Below are 25,173 nucleotides of genomic sequence, written 5' to 3'. Positions count from 1 at the left end.
GCAGGCAGATCTCTGTGAGTTCGAGGCCAGCCTGGTCTACAGAGTGAGTTCCAGGACAGCCAGAGCAGTTACACAGAGAAACCCTGTATTTAAAAACCAAATAAAAGAGAGAGAGAGAGAGAGAAAACACTGTGCAGTAAGGTCATGTTTTACTAGTTTCACAAAGTGTTTATTCTTCCTGTGCTAATTGTTCTTTAGAGGCCTTACCAAAGTCTGAATTTATAGATGCCAATTTCCCCTTTCAAAACTGCTAAGCATAATAATTAATATTCACTGAGTATTTTGTTTAAAACATATCACGTGGGGCTAAGCATTGTGGTGCATACTTTTTATTTATTTATTTATTATGTATACAGTGTTCTACCTGCATGCACACCAGAAGAGGACACCAGATCTCATTACAGATGGTTGTGAGCCACCATGTGGTTGCTGGGAATTGAACTCAGGACCTCTGGAAGAGCTGCCAATGCTCTTAACCTCTGAGCCATCTCTCCAGCCCATGGTGCATACTTTCAATCCCAGCACTCAAAAGGCAGAAGCAGGTAGATCTCTGAGTGTCAGGCTGCCTGGTCTGCATACTGAGTTCCAGGCCAGCCAGTGTGACATAGAGACCCTGTCTCAAAACCAACCAAGTAAACAAAGAAAGAACAATAACAAACGCATTGTGTGAATTATTCCCTAACTCTTCCTGAAGTTTCATAATGAGGTATACACTATGATTTTGCAGATTAAGAATGTGCAGTCCTTGATTTTGCTAAATTTGTGTTACATTCCTTCTAAAGGAGGTGATGACCTCAGCAGAGTGACGCTGGTTTTTTTTTTGTTTGTTTGTTTGTTTTTTGTTTTTTGTTTTTTGTTTTTTCGAGACAGGGTTTCTCTGTGTAGCTTTGCGCCTGTCCTGGAACTCACTTGGTAGTCCAGGCTGGCCTCGAACTCACAGAGATCTGCCTGGCTCTGCCTCCCAAGTGCTGGGATTAAAGGCGTGAGCCACCACCGCCCGGCCAGAGCTGTTTTTGGAACTGGAAAGGCGTTCCTTTTTATTGTCATCCTTGAGAAATGGAAAACTGGGTGCTGAGCACAAGGCTTTCCTGCCCTTTCCTTGATAACAGGCCAATGATGTTGTATCCACTACTAGAAATACCATTCTTGAAGACTGTTTCCAACATGGTTGCCAAAAGATTATTTTCTCTCATGTTTTGTGACAGACTTTACAGTTAATGAGCATAAATACTGAATGTTTACATCTGCCTTCTGCTTCAGAAACACATGGGTTGTAAGCTTTTATGGTGCTGAACCTGGAACTCAGTATTTCCTGTGTTTTTGTAAACTTACTGTTTGCTCTTCCTTGTACACTTGTGTGAAGTACATTAAATAACATAAAATATTTTGGATGTCACAGTAGCCACAGAATGGAGCTGAGGGGCTAAATATCATATAGTTCTGTTTTTGGAGAGAGCATTTTTCCTATGCGATCATTAGTCTAAGCTTTTAGGATGCTTGAGAATATTGATGTAAAATGAGACAAGTGTGGGAACTTTGGGAAAAGTATTACCATGGATGTTAACCTGCCTTGGTTGTTTAAGATTTTAGAGTCTAGAGCAGAAGCTGTATTCTAGAGAATTACTGTTGGGGTACTGGGGCACTCTGGAGTGTGAGGAAGAGGATAACAGGTTTGGGGACCGTCTCGGTTACACTGAGACCCAACTTCCACAAACAAACAAAACAAGTGCTACTAGTTTCACACGGACACCCCGGGCCCCCCCCCCCCCCGCCCCTCCTGCCAAAAAAAGAGCTAATTTATTTGTTTCAGAAGACAAGATTGTAATAATTCCTTTTCCACCTTATGACAATGCATTTATGTGGTGCCATGCTACATAAAGGATGAAGGATGACAGTGATGTATGGTGGTTATAAAACTAAGGGAAATGGACAACAACTGGAAGCTGATACCCTCATATTACCATCAAAACCTATTGATAAGACAAAGTTGGGTTTGCAGCTTATCGAAATAAGAGGGAATCCCCAACTACAAAGCCTTTATAGTGTCTTGGACCTGGGAATGTGAAGGCTGAATCTGAGGATTTGCATATGGTTTAAGATGTAGGAAGTGGGGAGAGGATCCTGATTCAGATTGGATAAAGGTGTCAATAGAACAATGTGAGACTGGTAGGTAGAAGCAATGGGGAAGTTCTGAAGTGGGAAATCAAAAGATTCTTAGCTCTAAGGAGATCTTTTTAATAGATCCTTTAGACAGTGCCTATGGAAAAGACTCTTGGAAGAAAAAAAATCATATTAATGAAGACAGAGGGCGAGTCAGTTCATGCCGGTGGAGTTGAACAGATGCCATGCCTATGTAGACAAAGTGGGGTGGGGGGTCAGTGTCCAGACCGAGAACAGTGGTAAAAAGTTGTGACTCTTAGTAATGACGACAATCAATTTAATGGGCTTGCATACTTCTTTTGAACACAACTTCTTGGTGTCAACAAATATGGAGTGAGTTATTGTAAAATTAAGTTTGTTGTAAACATTGCAAACGCAGTTCTTCCCCCTTGCTGATGCCTTCTGGGGAGTCACAAGTAGACAAGTATTCTTTATACTCTGCAAGGAGAAGCTTGGAAACTGTCAGTGGTCAAGCCTAAATTTGCAGAGAGGATGTGTCTTGAAAACTGTATTGATCTGACGTTGGGTGTTTAAAAGCATCTGAAGCTATTGAATGTTTTATAAGCCTCCAGTTACAGTATTTACCAGGTACTGGTAGCACTTCCAGATTTGTTTGAAGCGAACTGTAGGTTCTAAAGGTGTTGAAGGGTTTTCCTATTCTGCTGGTGCCTTGGGGAGGAGTATACTGGCAAGAACTTTCATCATTACAAAGACAATTCCAAACCCTGACTCTAATCACTTCTGGTTCCTTGGGAGATTTAGTAGTTTACTTGGAGCCGGCAAGGTCAATTACGGCCATATGTTGTAGCAGGAAGCCACTGAAGTACTCCACTCCAAAACCTCTATGTTGTTGCTGTTGTTAACAGCACATAATGAAGTTGTTACTGCGGCCATACGACAGTTATCTCTGGAAAGCATGAGGCTGAACGTTGGTGTAGCTTATCAGATCTCACTTTGTTCGTCTTAAGGTCTATCTTAGTAGTTCCTTGAAAAATTCCTTGAATTTGAAACCTCTTTGAACATCTGATTCTTGAAAGAAATGCTTCTAAATAGAGACTTTCTAAAGATAAAGATTCCTTACCCAACCCTAATAAACTAGTAATGCTGAAATTTCTAAAGGAAAATACCAGTAGAACATGTTTAAAAGTGAAATATTATATAAATGTATTAATAATTTCCTTTGTGCATATGCCATGTAAACATGAGAATCCAGGGGAGGGGTGGCTAATTTTGTATGTGGAGATTCTTCAGAGGAGGAGATGTGTTTAAGATAATGAGTGGGCATGCAATGTGGAGAGCGACATACATCAAGGAAAGGGGCTTTCTCCACAGAGGCGAAAATGAGGCCATAGTCAGTTCCTGAAAGCTTCTCGTTGCCCCACTAAGTATTTGAACTTGACCGTCTCCTTTCCCTCCATGCCTGTTCCCTCTTACCCATTCATCTGTTTACTCAGTAAATGTTTATTGGGTATATAACTCATGCCTGGTGGCTTGAGGAAAGACTAACAGATCAAAGCTTTTTCTGTTAAAGGGCTCACACTTAACTTGGTACAGGGGTTGGGATTCTGAGGTAGAGTGTTGGCCTAGTATGAGTGAGTGCCAGTGTTTAAACCCTAGCACTGAAAAAATATAAAATAATTCTCAACTGGAGGAGATATAACAAGAAACAAGTAGGTATATTAATATTGCATTGCATTACCTTGTGTGAATGGGTCTGAGGATTGTTTTGTTTTTTTTGTTCATTTGTTGCTTTGGTTTTTGAGACAATAACTCATGTCAATCAGCAGGTCTTGACCTTGCTTTGTAGCTAAGACTGGCCCTGAACTCCTCTTGCTTTGCAAGTGTTAGATTGTAGGCATGCACCACTTTGCTTGGCTGGTAATATATAATATTTTAGAGATAGGAGTAAAATCAGGAAGAGTACAGAGTGTGGTTGGTGATGCTGTTTTGTGTAGGATATAAGGAGAAGAATGCAGATTAGATGTGTTTGAGCAGAATTTTCAAAGCAACTGGGTAGACCAGCAAGGTGGCTCATTGGGTAAAGGTGCTTGCCACAAAGCCTGACTAGCTGAAATTGGTCTTCCACATAGTGGGAGGAGAGGACTGACTCAGAATCACAGATCCTGTACAGTTTGAGTAGAGAGAGCAAGAAAGCAACAGAATGATGGAGAACGAGAGAATTTGAGTATTAGTGTTGACAGGAAACATATGAAAGGTATTGATGAAATTATTAAAGCCACTCCACGTAGTTAAAAGGAAAGTTTATTAGTGGCATAACTTACAAATGAAGGGATAGGTAGGTCGCAGGGTCTGGGGAAGGTGTATCGCAGTCCAGCGGTGTTCTCTGGAGCTCTACTCAGTCAACCTCCCCCGTCCACGGTCCAGGAACAGAGAGAGCTGGCCCATCCGGATCTCGGGTCTTCAAGGTCCTCCCTTGGCCCCACCTTGTAGGCGTGACAGTTACCGGAAGCATCAATGGGGGTTGGAACTTCTAGATCAAAGCTGGAATGGCTACCCACTACAGAAAGGTTTTAAACCCGATGAATAATATTTGTATTTCTTTGGAACAACTGATATTAGAGCTCTACTGACAACAGGTTGGGCAGGGGAAACGTGAGAATGGTCATTCAAAATTAGGAAACTACTGAAGAAAGATACAGTTTTAGAGGTAAATACCTCTGATTATTGATAGAAATTGGTACCTGGCTGTGGAAGGCCAGGAGGAGCAAAGACCCTGCTTGGGCTTCTGGCTTGGGAAGAAAGGCAGCAAGATTAAAGCTTTTACCCAGCAACCGAGACAGTAGGTCAGTGAGAACCGACGTTAATAGGGATGGTAGGAAGATTGGGGAAGAATGGCAAGAAAAGCTGAGTATTCTGGACATTTTGAGTTTTGAGGTGCTTTTAGAACACACAGCAGATATAGCCAAGAGGATATACAGTCGTAGAGCTAGAAGTGGGTGCTTGCAGAGGGTGTGGACTGAAGATGAAAATCTGATGGTCATTGGCCTATCTAGATGACAGTTAACCATGTGAGTTTTACTACTACTAGTAGTAGTCTAGTTGTATAAACATTACGTTTAAAAATCTGAAATTTTTCCAGTCAGTTGTTACAAACAGCTGTGGATAAGACTTTAGAAATATTTCCTCACTTGTGTATTTCTTTTGGCATTTCAGGAAAATCTGAACCTAGCCCTGAATTCTGCCTCGGCCATCGGTTGCACCGTGGTCAACATTGGTGCACAGGATCTCAAAGAGGGAAAGCCTCACTTGGTCTTGGGGCTTCTCTGGCAGATCATCAAAGTCGGCCTTTTTGCTGATATTGAGATTTCTAGGAATGAAGGTAAGATCGCCTTCATTACCCTTCAGTTGTAGATAGCCTGTGAAGGAAGCGCTGACACCTCTGTGTTTCCCTTTTAGCCCTGATTGCTTTGCTGAATGAAGGGGAGGAGCTAGAGGAGCTGATGAAGCTTACTCCTGAGGAGTTGCTGCTGCGCTGGGTGAACTACCATCTGACCAACGCAGGGTGGCGCACCATCAACAACTTCAGCCAGGACATTAAGGTTTAGATTTTTGAAAAATTATATTCTTCTTCTTATTATTATTACTATTATTTTGGTGGGGAGCATATGTCATAATATGTGTGTGGCAGCCAGAAGACAAACTGTGGGAGTTGATTCTCTCCCACCACCATGTGGGTCCTGCCGCTGGAACTCGGGACACCAGGCTTCCGCAGCAAGTACATGACCCACCGAGCCATCTCACTGGCTCAGGGCTTAGATTTTAACATTCAGATTTTTTTACAATGAAATAAGGGTGTAGACTATAAGAAATAGGGGGTTCAGACTTAAATTTGAATCCACAAAGATGCTTGGGATGAAAGATGAGGGTTTATCTTTTACTCTCTGAGTTAGATACTTCCAATTAAATTCACAAAAATCTTTTAAAATAGTACACTGGTTTATTGACTTTTAAAAATAAGACTTAACAACTGGCTGTGAGATTAAGGGGATGATATAGCTTTAACAGATGAAAGCGTTTTCCCCGTCACTGGCCCACTGAATTATAATGAACTAGGAATTACTGCATCTGTTTGCTGGATTGGAGCCCTGTGGGTTCGGCACTCTTCCTCCCATTTAGCTAATAACCAGCTAATAGAAAATCAGATTGTCCTAGGTCGTGGGGATCAGTTGACTATGGGATCTTATGGTGTGTCTCCTAACCAGAGGAGCTTGGCAACACTTTCCTCTCCACTGGAGAACCTTGTGGAGGAAACTGTAACATCCACTTCCGCTTCCCAGTAACTTTCCCGAGGTCGTGCTGGCCTGGGCACCGCCAAACTGCAACCCTGTGACTTTTCTTCCCTCTGATTTATTTTCCAAAAGGAACTGGAAAAAAAGTAGAATAGTGCTGCCTTTTATTTACATTTCCTCTTGAAATATGACAGCTTCGGTCACGTTTTGCCACTATGGTGACAGTTTTCTCGGCTTTCAGGCACTAACTACTGTTTTAAAAGCTTATTAGTCTGACTCCTTAAAATTCTGTTCGGTGCATTCAGATATTTATTAAGACTCTCCTGACATTATACTGGGCATGGCAATGTAAAAGCTGGCTTTGGAGAAGTTGACCAATTAGACCTAGCGAGCTATGCAGAATTTACTGGCTTAAAACAATGATTTGGTATTCTTCATAATTTTGTACGCCGATGGCTCTGCTCTACATTTGTCTTCTGGGATCAGTTGTCAGTTTGGCTGATCTGAAAGGTGCACAAAGGCATCGGTCCTGTGTCTCAGCATTCCTCTGTCAGGCCTTTCCACATGGCTAGCTCGGGCTTCCTCATGCTCTGAGAATAATACCACATAGTTGGACATTTTAGGTAGAGGTTAACTTCAAGAGGGAGGAACTAGAGGCTCCTTGGGATCTGGAGCTTGAAATAACAGAACATTCACAGTGCTCTGTGTAAATAGCTAGGCCAGCCTAAATAAGAGGGAGGGAGATGATCTCTGCTTCCTGCTGGGAAGAGCTACATGTATGGTTAGAGAAAAAATATAGCAGCCGTCTTTGGAGATAACTGCATTAGATGATGTAATCTAACGATGTCACAGTTTATGTATAGAGATGGGAAGGGTGCAGTATAATTTAGGGGAGGCATTGGTTCGGTCTAGAGAGGCCAGCGAAGCCTTCCCAGAGTAAATTCTTGACTTGAGCCCCAACCACTCTGATGGTTGGGGATGTAGACACACGGAAAAGGTAAGGGGAGAGGCTTCCAGGTATAGGGGACGGCATTGCTAGGAGCTCCGGAGTGTAAGAGCATTGCTAGAAGCCGGAAGTATAAAGTAGTATTGTGTATTCAGGAACCCCTGGGTAATGATGCACTAAGATTTCATGCACTGTTTTGTTTTGAGATGAGAACACTTTTCACCTAAACTTATTTTGTATTTTATTCATTTAAAAAATCCTATTTTCTTTTTTTCTTGAAGGACTCAAAAGCCTATTTTCATCTGCTTAATCAGATTGCTCCTAAAGGTGACCGAGATGGTGAACATGCCATTGCCATTGATCTTTCAGGATTTAATGTAAGTGATTTTTTTAAACTAGTTTTATACACTGTAGTAATAGTACACATGACAGAAAAATGATCATTTCCGAGTGTATATTCAGTGCTGTTCAGTACATCCACAGTTCTTTGTAACCATCACTACTGTCTTTTTCAAGGGATTTTCTTAATCTCGTTGTGAAACTGTTCCCATCCAACAGTGACCATCCATTCCCCCAACTCCTCATGATTCTTCTGTTCTACTTTTTAACTCTGAATTTGAATAGTGAGGGCAGCAATTTATAGCATAACACATTCTATCTTTCTCCCCCTCCCCCTCCTCTCCCTCTTCCTTTCTCCATCCTTCTCTTCCTGCCCTCTTTACACCAAGTAAGTTCCTGGTACCTTTAGAGGCCAGAAGAGGGCATTGGATGCCCTGGAACTGGAGTTACAGATAGTTGTAACCTCCATGGAGGTGCTGGGAACTGAACCCAGGTCCTCTGGAAGAACAACCGGTGCTCTTAATCTCTGAGCCATCTCTCTAGACCCCCAAGAGACTTTAAAGTATTTAAAATAAAATGGGAGGTTGGTTTGTGATTCTTTCACATTCTGCTATTATTTAATGCATTTGTGGAAATGCAATTCCTTGTAAATATTATAGCTATAAAATGATGTCAGTAAAAGTTTGATATTGACCATTTTTGCTTTGTTTCCTTGTTTAGGAGAAAAATGACCTGAAGCGTGCTGGATTCATGCTTCAGGAAGCAGATAAGCTTGGCTGCAGGCAGTTTGTTACTCCTGCAGATGTGGTTTCCGGAAACCCCAAGCTAAATCTAGCCTTTGTAGCGAATCTTTTTAACACATACCCATGCTTACACAAGCCTGAGAATAATGACATTGATATCAATTTATTGGAAGGTACGTTCTTTCTGCCTTGAAATGACTTATTGCGTTTTTTTTGTGGTATTGTCCTATTTCACCATCCTGGGTAGGGGACTGTGGTGGGAGATGCGATTGTGTGTGTGTGTCTGTGTGTGTGTGTGTGTGTGTGTGTGTGTTTGTGTGTGTGTGTCTGTGTGTGTGTGTGTGTGTGTGTGTGTGTGTGTGTGTGTGTGTGAGCATGTACAGTCACAGAACGTTCAAGTTACAGGGTGTGATTTGCTGGGTTTGTTATAAGAAAATGCCTAGTAACCCTTACTAACCTGCCATTTCTCCAGAAGAGCTAAGTGAAAACTATCAGACATTTAAAGGATTCTCATAAATGATCCCGTAACATAACTCTGCCACCAATATAGAAAATGAATTATCTACTAGGAAAAGTAGTTCTTGATAGCATTTTTGCCTTTGAAAGCAAGTTTGACTTTATTATTGTTCTTTTTAATGTTTTTAGAGTATATGAAAAAATTATCATATCCATTACTTATTATTGTGTGTAGGTGGTTGTTATCTGTCTCATAATATAATACTTTCCTGTTTTGCTTCATGAAATGCAGATTTGACCCCTCCTAATGTAGGTACTGTATTTAGTACTTTTCTATATTCTATAAATTTATTCATTCTGAATTTTCCTTTTATTAGTGGTATTTATACTTTCCATCTGGGTTGATATTTATTGTTTTGCATTTTCATGCTATGTTGTCTTAATATAACTTTAAAATGAATGACTACAAGCAAGAAATGCAAATGAAATTATTAAGTAGAGCAAGGCTTTGATCATGTACACTCTACCTAATTTGCCTTCTTTAACAATGGGATATTGTGGTAAACATATTAGAAACTAGTTTTGACAATTAGACTTCATGATTTGATGTAAAGTCTTTACCTCTCTCCTGTGACAAATCTTAATTTTTTTTATCATAACTGTCTTTGAAAGGATTTATTTATAGTTTATAACATAATTTGTTTCATTTGATTTATGTTGCATATTCTAAATGTCATTGACGCTTACAATATATGAATTGTCTTAATGACAAAAAACATTGGCAATAACTAGTTCCTTCTCCTCATCTCTGTCACTCAGACTTTCTTCCACTTTCTCCCATTTTCACACCATCACCCACGTGGACACCATTAGCATGAAAACCAAGAGTCAAAACAGTGGCAGCCTTGCTGGCTGTCGGAGGGAGAGCCAGCCCTGAGGCTTAGGTGCCCTGCCTTGGGAAATGAGAAGTGATGTTGCTGCGTGCCCTCTTGGCAGCCTGTTCCCGCTGTCCTCCCCAGTGAGTCAGAGGGAGTCAGTCAGTCTTTCTCCTCGGGCTGCCACGGCTAGAGTTCCAGTGTCCTGTCCCTTCAGCAGGACGGCATCGCGAGCACTAAATTTCAGATGAAAGGTGGTCTTAGTTATATGTTTAACCTACTGCACTCTTGGTGAGAGCCCCGCCAAACGAGGACTGCATTCTTCACAAAGACACGTAACTGAGAGGGGAAATATCAAAAACGTAGATTTCATTTTTTAAGCAAAGAAAAAAATAAGGGAAAGCAAAACTAGAACTTTAAAAATTAAGTCAAAAAGGAAAACTTTTGTTTTTGAGTCTGGAAAACTTCAAAATCCCTCTGTGTCTCACAACAGAAGGCATTGTTTAGAGTGGCATATTAAAAATGATCTGCTTTTTATAGTCACTGAATTCTTTGCTAAATGCCTTTTCCAACTTGCTCGCTCTCCTCTGTCATGTGTGGGTTCTTTTGCTAGTGTTCAGCATGCTTTTGAGAGTTTTCAGTGTGAACACGGTTGCTACATATTTCCTCGAGTATTCCCTATCCTGGTTAGGATACTGTGGGAAATATTTATCAATCATCTTTCTTTAGAACATATGTATGTCCTGACAGAGCTGCCAATAATGCATTTGACTTTGGCTGTCAATGGGTTATTTTCCTCTGTAAATTTGTTTTTTACAGATCCTTATGAAATTTTCGCTTTGAACTTATCACACCCCTAAATTCATATATTAGTATGTCTCATTGGCAGAGAATTTTGTCTAGCGGGAACTAATGAAATTTAAAGGCCCAGTTAAACGTTAAGTCTTCGTATCAAATTGTGCCAAATGCCTATGCTGCATACAGAGAGAACTATCTGAGAATTCATTTGTGGTGATAGAAAATAAATAGACCATAAAATTAGAAAGACTTTGTTCAAATCATGGTTCCACCATTTACTATCTGAGTAACCCCCGTGAGCCTTGGCTTTCTTATATACAGAAAACACAAGTCATAATATTTACTCTGAAGAGTCACAGAAGAGGTTTCACCTGATCATGAATGAAAGCATTTAATCTGCAGTGTGTGCTTCTTAATGGTTAGGGTGGGAAGAGGAAATCACATTCAGTGGGTGTTGAGCATGATATTTCTCTTCCTGTCTTCTTAATAATGTAGTTTTAAAATATACTTGTCTTATTAAAACTTTTGCCAATTTGACTTGCAAATCAAAATATTTTATAGCACTATCGAGTAATTAGAAATTAAGATTTTTTTTTTTTTAGTGACACGATTGCTTTAGTTGTCTGCAATCTAAAAGCATTTTCTAGTCTGCAATACATATGTTTTTGAAATGCTTTATGTGGCTCCTGCACAAATGCGTAGTGCTTCTAGCTTTGAGCATCTACTTACCAAGGTGACTTAAGTGACACTAGGTAAATAAATGCTCACTTAGAAAATCTGTTTTACTTTCCATGTGTTAAAAATCAAAATAACACAATTTTAGTTGAGAACAGAAAAAAATTCCAATCTCTAAAACTTAAAACAGTTTCTAAACTTTTAAATGTAAGTTTAATGTCTTTTCAAATAACCATTGTATTAATAGTTTCAACAGACTTTGAGTATTCTAATAAAAAATTGTGACACTCTGATCTTTATAATTTAAAAACATAATTTCGATTTTCCTAGCTAGAAACAATGTAAACATTTCCTAATTACTGGGGAGAAAATGTATCTTGATATGGTACCAGTAAGTTAGAGAAAGAAGTCACATGTATCAAACAGTAAACATAATGTGCTTATGTTTATGCTGTGTTGGAAGCGGTTCAGGGATTTAATTTTCACCACTTAGTTTGACTTGACTCTTTTAATAAAAGTTTTCCCATGTAGATTGTTTATTATAAAGTAGTGTAATAGATATTACAGAGCAATCAGTTACTTTTTGAGATTAGAAGGGATAGAATTTAAGCAAGAAATTATTTGGTTAATAAATCTAGAATTATATAGATTCTGGTAACTATTAGGTAATAGTATTGAAAATCTACATGGAAATTTGATGGAAATAAATGGAATCCTTTAGATTGTATAAGGTTTCGCTCCTTTGTGGATATTTAGGTTCATACTCTCTGTGGCACTTCATTTGAAGTTGACCGTAGAGATGACTAAGAATAAATCCTGTTGTTTAGGTGGTTATAGATTCCTATGCCAAATGGCTTTGCAATTCTCTCATAGACCAAAGTCTAGAGTGACCTACACTGCCCTGTGCATTAGAAGTGATGAGAAATAGAAATGTTTTAACAAGCATTAAGGTTCTAACTTTAGATCTAGAGTTTGGTGATAAGATACAGTCTGAGTTATTTTATTGTCCCCCCCACTTTGTCAAAGAGTAAGACATGATGGAATCACTTAGAACCATTTGCTGTCAGTAGATTCTGTAAGGCAGATATGGCAGGGGGAGCTCACATCTCTCCCCGACTTGTGCATCCCATACTCATGGTTTTTTTAAACAGATGGTGTACACCCAAGGAGACAGGCTGAGCAGAAATATCCGTTGAGTTATCCCCTTGAGGTTATTTTTGGTATCCAGTAACTTACAGTGATGAAATGTATCTCAGAACAAAATGAAATGTGGTGTCTGTGTTCCTCGTGAATTTTCAACAGCAGCAATCTAAAGTAACTCAGAAAGCTGGAAAATGTTGATACCCCTCACTGCATGTGTTTTATATCACTTGAAATCTTCTCTCACCTTCATTATTCGGAAAGTTTAAATTTGTATGTCCAGGAAGACTCCTGTGTAACCATAATCTACCCAAATGTAGAAAGGCTGCATTTGAGAAAGGTAGAATTTTCTAGTCTGTTTACTGTTACCTTGCCTGCTAAAAGCCTGGCTTTATGTTTGGCCAAATCAGGTTATAACTTTATGCTACTTAAATTGCATTTCTACTCTCTGTTGCATCTCTGGACAGAAAAACCCATGGCTCAGCAGTAGTTCATAGACCTCAAATAAGAGACTCTAGATGGAGAGAGAACAAAGGGAGGCTTCGTGGATAGTTGGGATGAGAACTATTTTCCCCTTAAAGAAATTATGCCAAAGTGGCCAGTTTACCCCTACCAGAATGCTTTAAGAATTGTTCTTAATCACTTTGGCCTGAATCATCATTTGGGCTTTTGTCTACCCTAGGAGAGAGCAAGGAAGAGAGGACGTTTCGGAACTGGATGAATTCACTGGGGGTCAACCCATACATCAACCATTTGTACAGGTAAAATAGCTGACTGTGTTTCAGCCTGGCCGTCATAATCTAACTAAAGTTTCCCCTCTAGGGATGTTTACATGAGGATGTTTTCTCAAACCACAAGAATTTAGCCAACTTTTGCTGTTGTCCTAGCTAAGAATTTCTGTCCCCTGCTATTTATTAAAATATTAATAAAAATTGAAAGCAGCATTGCCTTATTTATTAACTATTATCTTAATAGACATTTAGGAACAAAAGTCTGTAACTTCCAGCTGGATGAAGAGATGTACAGCAATTAAACTAGCGCTTTTGTTACAGGAACAGGGCAGCCGAAACTCCAGCATTGGAGAGAGATGTGATTAGATGTTCATGGATCCATTTGAAAGGATGTCTATAGTATGTTATTGAGAATAAACCAGGAATAGGTCTAAGTATGATCTGGTTTAGTTTCAAATTGACTATATATAAATTTGTAAATGAATTCTTAAAGTCTTGAGAAGTACATACCAAATTATATAAATCTAAGTAATAGGAATAGAGAATTTTTTAATATGGGTTGGTCTTTTTTTCTAACAGTGAACATGTATTTTCTTATCATTAATGGCTAAACATTTTTTTTAAATTAAGATGTACTTATTTTTTCTTTAAATATTTATTTTTTTATTAAATTCTTTTATTTATGTTATATACCAATCACAATTTCCTCTCCTCCCGTGCCCTCCCCCCACATCCACTCCCCAGAAAGGGTAAGGCCTGCCATGGGAGTCAACAAAGCATGGCATATCAAGTTGAGGTAGGACCAAGCTCCTCCCCACTGCATCAAGGCTGAATGAGGCATTTCACCATTGGGAATAGGTTCCAAAAAACCAGCTCATGCCCTAGGGACAGATCCTGGTACCACTGCTAGGGGCCCCACAAACAGACCAAGATACCCAATTGTCACCCACATGCAGAGGGCCTAGGTTGGTCCCATGCAGATTCCCTAGCTGTTGGTCTAGAGTCCATGAGTTCTCACAATCTCCAGTTAGCTGTCTCTGGGGTTTCCCCATCATGATCTTGATCCCCCTTGCTCATATAATCCCTCCACCCTCTCTTTAACTGGACTCCTGGAGCTTGGACCAGTGCTTGGCTGTAGACCTCTGCATCAGCTTCCATCAGTTACTGGATGAAAGTTCTGTGATGACAATTAAGATAGTCACCAATCTGATTACAGGAGAAGGCCAGTTCAGGCACCCTCTCTACTATGGCTAGGAGTCTTAGCTGGGGTCATCCTTGTGGATTCCTGGGGGTTTTCTTGGCACCAGGTTTTTCCCTGACCTCATAATGGCCCCCTCTATCAAGATATCTCTTTCATTGCTAGCCCTCTCTGTCCCTCCCCCAACTCAACCATTCAGATCCCTCATGTTCCCATCCCCCATCCTCTCCCTTCTACCCCCTCTAACCACCTCCAGTTTACCCAGGGGATTTCATCTATTTCCCCTTCCCAGAGTGAACTATGCGTCCCTCTTAGAGTCTTCTTTGTTATCTAGCTTCTCTGGGCTGTGGATTGTAGCATGGTTATCCTTTGCTTTACACCTAATATCCACTTATGAGTGAGTACATACCATGTTTGTCTTTCTGGGTCTGGGTTACCTCACTCAGGATATTTTTAGCTCCATGCATTTGCCTGCAGATTTCATGATGTCTTTATTTATTTATTTATTTATTTATTTATTTATTTATTTATTTATTTATTTTTACTGCTGAGTAATACTCCATTGTGTAAATGTACCCCATTTTCTTCATCTGTTCTGCAGTTGAGGGGCATCTAGGTTGTTTCCAGGTTCAGGCTGTTACGAATACTACTACTATTTTATGAGTATGGGTGGCTTTGCCTGCTTGTCTGTCTTGGTACTATGTGTGTGCAGTGCCCGCAGAGACCAGAAGGAGGCAGTCCAGCCAGTGTAGGCGATTTGGCGAATGCTAGACCAGTGAGAGACCCTGTCTCAAAAAACAAGGGGGCCGGGCGGTGGTGGCGCACGCCTTTAATCCCAGCACTCGGGAGGCAGAGCCAGGCGGATCTCTGTGAGTTCGAGGCCAGCCTGGACTACCAAGTGAGTTCCAGGAAAGGCGCAAAGCTACACAGAGAAACCCTGTCTCGAAAAACCAAAAAAAAAAAAAAAAAAAAAAAAAAACAAGGGGGAGAGCTCTTGAGAAACAACACCTAATGCCGTCTTCTGGTGGCCATGTGTACATGAACATGTACACACTTCCCACACATGTAAATGCATGTATATCCACGTGCGCGTGAACACACACGCACACACATGTAAAAAAAGGATTAAGAGTTTTTGAGAGTCAAGATAACTTTTATAAATGTTGAGAACACTAAAGTTCTCAATGGTTGAAAAAAGAGAATTGATCAAATTTTTAGTTAAAGGATGTTTGGTTATTATTATGATACCCTCCCTGAAATATTAGTAAAGGAATCAAGGCATATGCATTTTTTTTTCTTGAGAAAGAGATAGTTCACTTTCAGAAGATCTCCAAAGTAACATAATCTTAAAGAAACTGTTGGTGATAGAAAATCAACAGGCAGCAGCATATGTCTGTGAATTTGGGTCTGGTTATATTCCTAACCCATCCTTAGCACTTAGTAACCCACCTATAATATACTTAGTTGGTTCCAAAGAAACTAAGATGACTATAACACTGATGTTAACTAAATATTCTTTTCTTTAAATAAGCTATTAAATATATGTTTGGAACTATTAGTCCTGGAACTTTTCTACCACCATTTAGTTCTGGAATTTGTTGTGAAGTCCCTGGAAATTATTCAGCTCTCTGAGCCTCTAATGTGCAGAACATGAATGATAAAATAATACCATAGTAAATAAGAAGGAGGGTGAATGCATTTAAAGTAAAAAGAAAAGAAAGAAAGAAAAAAAAGTAGGTGAAATTCCAGAACTTACACAAGGACTTTAGTGATACCTTTTTACATACAAAATGCTCATGTGCTTTTAGATAGTCCATTAAGATCTTAATAACTGTACATTAGATGTCTCTATTGCTTAGCACAGAGCCTGACTTCATTCATTTACTGCTGCATGGTGTGTGCCCAGAGAAGGAAACGTAACTCTGATAAGAATCTTAGCAGACCACAGCCAGTGGATAAGCTATTAGAGGAGAAAGGCCACGCATTCCTTCCCAGAACTACTAATTACTGCATTGATATTGCTTTATTTCCTTCACATCAAGAGCTGAAAACAGACTTGAGAGACTTTAAGCTTCTTGGAGAATGTATTTTTCTGAATCCAAAGTAACAGTGTTCTTTAGTATTCTTACATTCAGAACTCCTACTTCCTTATAAAATCGTTCCTCTTAACATTTATTATTGAACAGGAACAGCTACCCACTGAATAGCTGTAATTTTCCTATAACTATTTTTAAAGTTTTAAAAAAAATCAACTCATTCTATTGTATAAGTCTCAAACAATGTAAGTGTATTGGATAAAATAAAACATGCAATTCCCCCTTGTTCCCTCTCATATTCCCCTTTTCCCTCACAAGTGGTCACTCTTAGCAGTCCTTACATATGTATAAAACTTTGAGATCAAACTATATGCGTATCCTGCCACTTGCTTTTAAATACTTAATGTATCTTGTAGAACTTTTTATATCAGTATTTTCAGACCAAATTTAACATATCTGAGGGCAGCCCAGGAGTCCATAGTAAGGATAGTTGACTCAATTATCTTTATAATACTAGACATTTGTTTTCAAATTTATAAAGACAGTAGTAATAAGAATCTGTGTGTGTGTGTGTGTGTGTGTGTGTGTGTGTGTGTGTGTGTGTGTGTGTGTGCATGTATCCAAGTGTGTGTATATGTACAAATGCCTTGTAAACATGAAGAAGTTGGACAGATTCTTAGGTTGAGTTTGAGGTCATTTATAAGCTTTGAATAACTGTTGTGTTTTAAAGGCACATATCCATCTGTAGTGTAATTATAGTAAGGGACAATTTTCACTCTCGTATATGCGTTTCCTTCCTGTTTTAGTGACCTTGCCGATGCGCTGGTGATCTTTCAGCTCTATGAGATGATCCGAGTGCCGGTCAACTGGAGCCAGGTCAACAAGCCTCCTTACCCTGCTCTCGGGGGCAACATGAAGAAGGTGAATGGAGTGACTGTAGTTCTGCGGTTGTTGCTCTGATGTAAAGCCAAGGGTTTCGTTTTAGAAATGTCGCTGTGTGATTTGTGCCTATAGACTTATTTCACCTCCACATGTGCTAAGCTTAACGGGTTCTTTATCAGCTCGGTTATTAAGTGTCTGGAAGGTAGTCCTCCCAGGCCGACACTTCATTACCATGTTTTCATCTCTAGCAGGTTATGGTACTTCTGTTATTGAGACGCAGCCTAAGTGCACTCTTCTGCCGTAATTGCCACAACTTGCTGAGTCTTCACTGCTCACTCACTCATTTATTCATCAGCTGTATTCTGACTTCTTAATACCCACACAGGGCAGTGCATGGTAGGAAAAAGCCAGGGAGCTGCTGCCTGGGAAGTGCTATAGAAATGATGGCGCTAAGATACGCGTACCAGCGACCATGAGCGAAATGGGTACTGTGGGTTTTAAAGAGAAAAGGGCCACGCCTTACCCTGTCCAACTGGCTTCGTGCAGGAGGTTGTATTTGAGTCGGAATCCAAAAAATGATTGAATTTTGTCACAGGGAAACTAGAAGAGAGGTGGAGGCTGAAGGAAATGGACAGTGGTGGGAAGCACGTTGCTGAGAAATGAAATGGTAGAAAAATGTTCCTTCTTATGACACTTCTAGAATCTTTGTAATATATAACAAGAATATTTAATAAATCCTTTGACCTTAAAAATTCAGCTTATTAATCTCATGAAAAACTAGAAGGTCGGGCTGGGAAAATGGCTCAGTTGGGAAAGTGCTTGCTGTACAAACACAAGGACCTGAACTCAGTCCCCAGAACCTATGTAAAAAGCTGGGTATGGTGCTGTATAGCAAATTTAAAACCAAATGCTACCCCAGATAGACTCCACCCTCTCCTGTGCATTAGCACTAATTTGTGGCTTCCTATTCTTTACTGGTTGTGTCGGCATCATCTTAGACTCTAACTAGCAACCCCATTGCCCTTCTTACCGTCAGCTTTCCTAAGAATTTGCCTTTACTGAAACACATTTCGCACAGAAGCCATGACCGTAGTTAATTGGAAAAGTTTCCCATTCATCCCTACTGTCTCTCTTCCTGTTCATACTAATAAATGTATTTTGTAAACTAGAAGTTTATTTCACTTATCATAATTATATACATCCTCATAGTGCTTATTTATACTAAATATGCTAAGAAGGGATAATTATGAGTACTAGAATTAGTTTTTTAGTAAAAAAATTGTATTAGGGGTGTGTGTGTGTGTGTGCGCGCATCTCTGGCTCAAATGTTTTGAATGGAGTCTTGACTAACTTAGGAAAGAAAACTAAGAGAAACCAATTATACTATTTTTCTTAATTAGTATTTATTCCAAAATGTATTTAGTAAACACCTTTTATTTCTACTTGTGTGATAAGGTTTTAAGATCCGGGGCTGAAAAGATAGCCTAGAAGTTAAGAGCACTGACTGCTCTTCCAGAGGACCTGGGTTCAATTCCTAGCAGCCACGTGCTGGCTCACAACCATGTGTAATTCTAGTTTCAGAAGATCCTATGCACTCTTCTTGCTTCTTCAGATACTACATGCATGTGGCAAAACACCCAAATGCTACAATTTAAAAAGAAAAAGAAAAAGAAAAGATTTTAGAGCTTACAATTTCATCAGAGTAGAAATACCTCATGGGAAAGTGCTGCAATGATGGTTTAGTGGGTAAAGGTCCTTTCTACAAGCGTGAGGACCTGAGTTCAAATCCCAAGAATTCACATAAAAATTGGACATGTAGCATCAGTGTCTATAGTCCCAGTGCTCCTACAGGGAAGTGTAAGGAGGAGGCAGGAGAATCACCAAAGCTTTAGGGTACCCAGCAAAATAACAAGGTGAAGGGGAGGACTGATGCCTGAGGTGGCCCTCTGCCTCCACACGAGTGTTGTGACATGCATATGCCACATTACATACACCTGCACACACATACATACACACAACTAAAGCAAAAAAAGCAAAAACAGAAAAAGCATACCTCTAATACACATATCACCAGACGATGACTACTCAGAAGCCTCTGTAGAGACTGGACCAAAACAAACATTTAGAAAGGACTTAACCTAGTTTTTAATGAGTAAGTAGATGGGGGAATGATTTACTTGGCATTTGTATTACTTATGTTCTGTTGCTGTGAAGAGACACCATGACCACAGAGACTCTTATAAAAGAAAGCATCTATCCAGGTGGTGGTGGTGCACACCTTTAATCCCAGCACTCGGGAGGCAGAGCCAGGTGGATCTCTGTGAGTTCGAGGCCAGCCTGGTCTACAGAGCAAGATCCAGGACAGGCACCAAAACTACAGAGAGAAACCCTATCTCGAAAAACAAAACAAACAAAAAGTATCTAATTAGAGGTTTACTCATACTTTCAGAGGTTTAGTTTATTATCATCATGGTAGGAAGCAGATGGGCAGTGTTGGAGCAGTAGCTGAGAGCTTTACATTCTGATCTTTAGGCAGCAGGCAGAGGGAGACGTTGGACTTACTGTGGCCTTTTGAAACCCAGTGACACACCTCCTCCAAGGTCACACCTTGTAGATGTAACCAACCGTCTTATTAAATAAGAAACACAGAGCCGATTCAGAGAAGAAAGCCAAGAGGTCAGAGCTAAGAGCCTCACCCTTCCTGATTCAGGGATCCTCTTTAGCCAAGAGAGCTCTCCGAAAAGGACCTACTTCCTGTGTGTTTGTCTTTATATAGTCTTTTTGTTCTGACTTTCCATTGGTTGTAAACCCAAACACATGACTGCCTCGTCACTGCCTTTCTGTAGAGACTTCCAGGTCTTCTATGGTTGGTATTGAGATCAAAGGCGTGTGTCTCCAATGCTGGCTGTATCCTTGAACACACAGAGATCTACCTAGCTCTGTCTACCAAGTGCTGGGATTAAAGGCGTGCGCCACCACCGCCACGCTCTTGCTATGGCTCTAATAGCTCTGACCCCTGGGCAACTTTATTTATTAACATACAATTAAAATTACATTTCAGTACAAATAAAATACCACCATAACACCTCCTAATCCTTCTGAACAGTTCATCAACTGGGGACTAAGATGCACATATATAAGCTTATGGGGACATTATTCAAACTGCCACAAGTGTTCACAAGTCATCTTTTTACTGTAGATGGCACTGGGCTGAGAACAAAGCTGAAGCGTGGAGAGAATGGTAGGGATTTGTACTGAACAGTTTTATCGGGAATTGATACTAAGCATAACAAAAGAAAACACATATAAACTAAGTATAACATAGTCCATGAATTTAAGGAAGTTAAGAAGGGTTAGCTAATTGGCTGGTATAGTTAAGACTATTTAGTTATGTTTTGTGATTCTTAGGCTTGAACTCCAGGCCTCACACATACTAGGAAAGCGCTCTACCACTGAGCTACTGTTGGGTGACACTATTTATTCCTGGGGTGACTTGAGCAAGCAAGCATCTTCTCACTTCAGATAGAGTACTGATGACAGGCCAAAGTATGGATACCACTACAGTCCAAATTGGTGAGCCAATGAGTTTTATTGGGGTTACTTACAAGAGTATGAGTGAGGGGTTACTTTCAGGAGCGGAAATGACACCAGTGCCTACCCCAGCTTGGGTGACAGCTCATGAAAGCTGGAAACCTGGCCCACACTGCACAGCCTGCAGGCAGCTTAAGAGGGCGGAGAGTGTCCTTTTCCCAGCAGCTCAGCTGGTCTCAGCCTCTTCTAAGCAGGTCAGCTACTCCGGCGCAATCTCTCAGCACCCTTACTTGGGGAGGGATGAGCCCAGTGAATCTGGTCAGTTTCCGAGACTTCCTGAATTTTAAGGAGCTTCCCTTTAGAACACCCTGTCTTAAGAAACTTCCCTCCCAGGTAGAGTATCTTATCTAGGAGGAAACGGCTGCACAACAGCCACATCCCTGACAAAACCTTTGCTGAATCAAGTGGGCAAGGACCTGAATTTCAGAAGACCGCGTGAAATAAGAGTTTTTAGTCATAGACTTTCCATTAATAAACGGTGTGATTTTCTGTCAAAACTTGGGGTTGGAGGAGAGCGTAACACTGTTCAGCCATTTTCATAATCTAGATGAACCCCTTTGTTGTTTTCGTCACTTCCCTGTCAACTTGGCTGCTGTGAAATGAAATTTGGTCACACAGTGCCATTGCCGTTGCTTCTCAGGTGGCTGGACTAGGTTGGCATAGTCTAGGAGTGTTTTTGCAATCTGTTTTCATACTAACCGTTCTGCTTCCTTCCAGATCGAAAACTGTAACTATGCAGTAGAGCTTGGGAAGAACGAGGCCAAATTCTCTCTGGTTGGCATTGCTGGGCAGGACTTAAATGAGGGGAATGCAACGCTGACCCTGGCACTGGTGTGGCAGCTGATGAGAAGGTAAAGGCGCCTGTCTTCATAGCAACCCCGAGTTTCCTTCAGCGAATCACTGGAACTAAAGACGTAGCTAGTGTTGGAGCCTCGTGAACCTACATAAGAAATATACAATGTGAAATAAATTAATTCTGTAAAAGATTTGCTATTGGTTATATATTCTCAAAAATTACAATGGGTTCATCTCTAGTAATACAATCACTTTCTACTAATGGTTGTTAAAATGGCCTTGTAAGGAATTGCTTTACATTTTTAAAATACTGTCTGGCAGTGTTTGGTTTTGATTAGTGAGCTTTGTAACTTGTGAGTGTAACCAAATGCAAATGCCAGACTAAAATTAGAAATTTAATTTTTGGAGACAGGAACTTTCGACCCTCTAGTTTCAGCCTCCCAAGTGCTGGGATTATAGGCGTACACCACCACACCTGGCTATTTCTTCTCTTTTCTATTTTTTTTTTTTTTTTTTGGTTTTTCGAGACAGGGTTTCTCTGTGTAGCTTTGCGCCTGTCCTGGAACTCACTTGGTAGCCCAGGCTGGCCTCGAACTCACAGAGATCCGCCTGGCTCTGCCTCCCGAGTGCTGGGATTAAAGGCGTGCGCCACCACCACCCGGCTTCTTTTCTATTTTTTTTAAAGATTTGTTTATTTATTATGTATACAGGAGAGGGTGCCAGATCTCATTATAGATGGTTGTGAGCCACCATGTGGGTGCTGGGAATTGAACTCAGGACCTCTGGAAGAACAGTCGGTGCTCTTAACCTCTGAGCCATCTCTCCAGCCCACCTGGCTATTTCTTAAATGTTGATATAAATGATATGAATACAGATTATCGCCTTATCTCAAGTTCATATTGTTTCTGTTGCAGATACACACTGAAGGTGTTATCAGATCTTGGAGAAGGTGAAAAAGTCAGTGATGATATTATTATTAAATGGGTCAATCAGACTCTCAAAAGTGCAAACAAAAGCACTTCTATTTCCAGCTTCAAGGTAACAAGATCTTTTAAAAGTTACATCTAAGTTTCATGGAAAGGATTTCTAATGAGAATTATATTAGTGAGGTTCAGAATTATGTTAGTATTTTATTAAAGAAACATATAACCCAGAATAGGGGTAGTAATTATCTGGCATGTGTAAACTAGAAATAATTTGAATTCTTATATTTTTGATTGGTTATCTATTGAATATAAATGCAGGTTAGTGCATTTAATGTGGTAATCTGATGTTAGAAATAGAATTGAGCCAAAAATCCAGTTGTCAAATGAAAAAAGAAGCTACCAAGTGTTGGTTGTTTATATAGGACCTGTAATGTTTTGTGCTCCCTAGCAGCAGTCTCTGAATTGTATTGGCATCATTTCCAAGCCATACAGAGCCAGCCAAAGCGATTCAAGTGGGGATTGAGAAAACTGGTAGGAAAAATGATTCTCATCATCCGGCTTCATAGTGCACTTAACACTTTCTTCTGAGCATTTGTGGATGATTCATAAAGCACGGAGAATGTCATCTGACAAACATACCCACTAATTTTCATGCATTTTCATTGTGTTTTGCTGTTGCATGCAAGCTGGTGTTAGCTACAAATAAGCATGTCTGCTTGAACATATCATTCAGTGACCCTTATGTTTGTGATTTTTATTATATGTTTAAAAAAACACAGCAATTTCTGTTTTTCAAAACAGTTTTAAAAGTGCCAATAGATGGAACACTAAGCTATTTTTAAAGACACCTACCCATCTTTATTCCTTTCTTTGCCTTTGTTCTATATATTTAACAATATTTGAGAGTAGCAGAAACATCATACATTAATAAATTAAGTCACTACAAAAAGCAAGGCTCCGAATGGTTTTAACAGAATAGGTCTTGGGAAAGATGTTCTCTGAGTCCTAATTCAGGTACATCTTTTTTTCTTTTATATCTTGGAGGACACTAGTAACATTATTGTTTGTTGATTTCTTTTTAAAGTAACTTTCAGTCTGATGTCTCCATGTTTTAGATATAAAATAAAAAAATTTAAATGTAAAATAGGTATTCAAGCAATACAACTGATTTTCTCAAGTGTATAGTTTGGTTGACCTTTCTAACTCAGTGGTCAGTGAAGAGTGACAGAGAATACAGATTTGATGGTGGGATATAGGCTCGAAGTGCATTATATACCTTCAGGAAAATAGCCTTAAGTAACTCAGTATAATAGACATTTAAAAACCTAAAAAAGGAAAAAAGAGCAAGTTGATCTGAACATCAGCTGGATGAACGATTTGAACTGGTGGACAAAAGAGGGAGATAACAAGCTAGAATCATCCACCTTGAGTAAAGGCAATGTTGAGAGGACAGTTTCTAAAGCATATTGTACAAAACAGAGTAAGTCAAGATTGGGGGAGAAATTTGTCCTAAATCAGGAATACTGTGAATATAGGAGTAATGTGAAGAAGGTGATTGTTTCAGAAAGAAAAGTCTGAATTCACAAACGGTATTAATCACATTCAAGACATGCCATAACTAGGCATTTTAGAAAAGACATCTAACCCCTTTTATTTGTAAAGAATTTTTCCCTCACTGAGAAGATAGAGAAGTAGTATATCAGCAAGTAATAATAATTATAATTGCCATTTATTGAGAATGTCATTATGCTAAGCACCCTTCACATTTACCAACTCTAGGAGCAAAACTGTGAGCATTAGAGAAGTTGAATAACTTGTCCACTGTTGTGCACCTTTTAAAGGGAAGAACTGGCTTTCTTATCAAGGTCTGTCTACTTACAGATTCAAGACCAAGCTTTGTAGTTGTATGGCCCTGGGTTTGACTCTTGCCTCAGCACCTGTTACCTATGTGACTAACATATTCCTTATTCATTCTGTAAATATCAAAGATCACTGTGTCAGGTGCCTTGTTACCATGGCTACCAGTGTCCTCAAAGAACTCACTGTTCAGGGAAGGACACAGATAAGAAAAGGAGCATTGCATTATGAGGTGTCAGCAGTACTGTGTCAATAGCTAAGGGCATGGCAGCGTACGAAGACATCTGTTTTTCAGAAACCTTGGCAGTTTAGACTAGTAGCTGGGCTGCATCTATGGGTGAATGGAACAGACCTAATATTTGCTTCTTCATTTAGTACCTGCGTGTTCTTGGACAAGTTATGATATTAATTTCTCTGTGTTTCAGTTTCCCCAAGTTCTTACCTGGATCATTGTAAAACTAAATAAGTTAACAAACAGAAAAAAACTTAAGCATGTCTGGCACACAGTAAGGGCTCAATAAATGGGGCTTGCTATACTAATGGCACTGCCTATATATATAAAGGGCATCAGATGTGAAGGGATTCCTGTTAAGTCTTTTAGAAAACTCTCTTGGTCATATCCCTGTTTTAAAACAACAGGAAGAATAATGAAATAGAGTATCGAATCAAAGGAAAGAGATGCTACAATTCATTATCTTGGGAATCAGGCTAAGCTCTAGGTTTCATTCGCTTTTAAGATTCTAGAGACTTTTTGCTTATATAATTTCTTTATGCT

The 25,173-nt window shown here is 39.8% G+C and overlaps 1 protein-coding gene across 7 annotated transcripts in view; it reads left to right on the top strand.

Annotated features, from left to right (window-relative positions):
- The window catches only part of Pls1 (plastin 1), a 110,091-nt gene that overhangs the window by 80,654 nt on the left and 4,264 nt on the right, over nt 1–25,173 (top strand). For 4 of the 7 annotated variants that reach the window (XM_052717177.1, XM_052717161.1, XM_052717171.1 and 1 more), the window contains 9 exons: nt 5,335–5,500; nt 5,578–5,720; nt 7,638–7,733; nt 8,416–8,611; nt 9,187–9,207; nt 13,065–13,143; nt 17,154–17,268; nt 21,538–21,671; nt 22,530–22,653. In XM_052717177.1, coding sequence (XP_052573137.1) covers nt 5,335–5,500; nt 5,578–5,720; nt 7,638–7,733; nt 8,416–8,611; nt 9,187–9,207; nt 13,065–13,143; nt 17,154–17,268; nt 21,538–21,671; nt 22,530–22,653 — 1,074 coding nt within the window. Of the gene's footprint in view, nt 1–5,334; nt 5,501–5,577; nt 5,721–7,637; nt 7,734–8,415; nt 8,612–9,186; nt 9,208–13,064; nt 13,144–17,153; nt 17,269–21,537; nt 21,672–22,529; nt 22,654–22,989; nt 23,073–25,173 lie in introns of all 7 variants that reach the window. The other 3 variants (XM_052717194.1, XM_052717188.1, XM_052717181.1) reach the window with 3 other exon arrangements.

The sequence above is a fragment of the Peromyscus californicus genome, unplaced genomic scaffold (assembly GCF_007827085.1).
Source record: "Peromyscus californicus insignis strain IS unplaced genomic scaffold, ASM782708v3 Scaffold_11__1_contigs__length_118956290, whole genome shotgun sequence".
Classification (NCBI taxonomy): Eukaryota; Metazoa; Chordata; class Mammalia; order Rodentia; family Cricetidae; genus Peromyscus; species Peromyscus californicus.
Note: the sequence above shows the minus strand (reverse complement) of the source record. Positions and strands in the feature narration are given on the sequence as shown.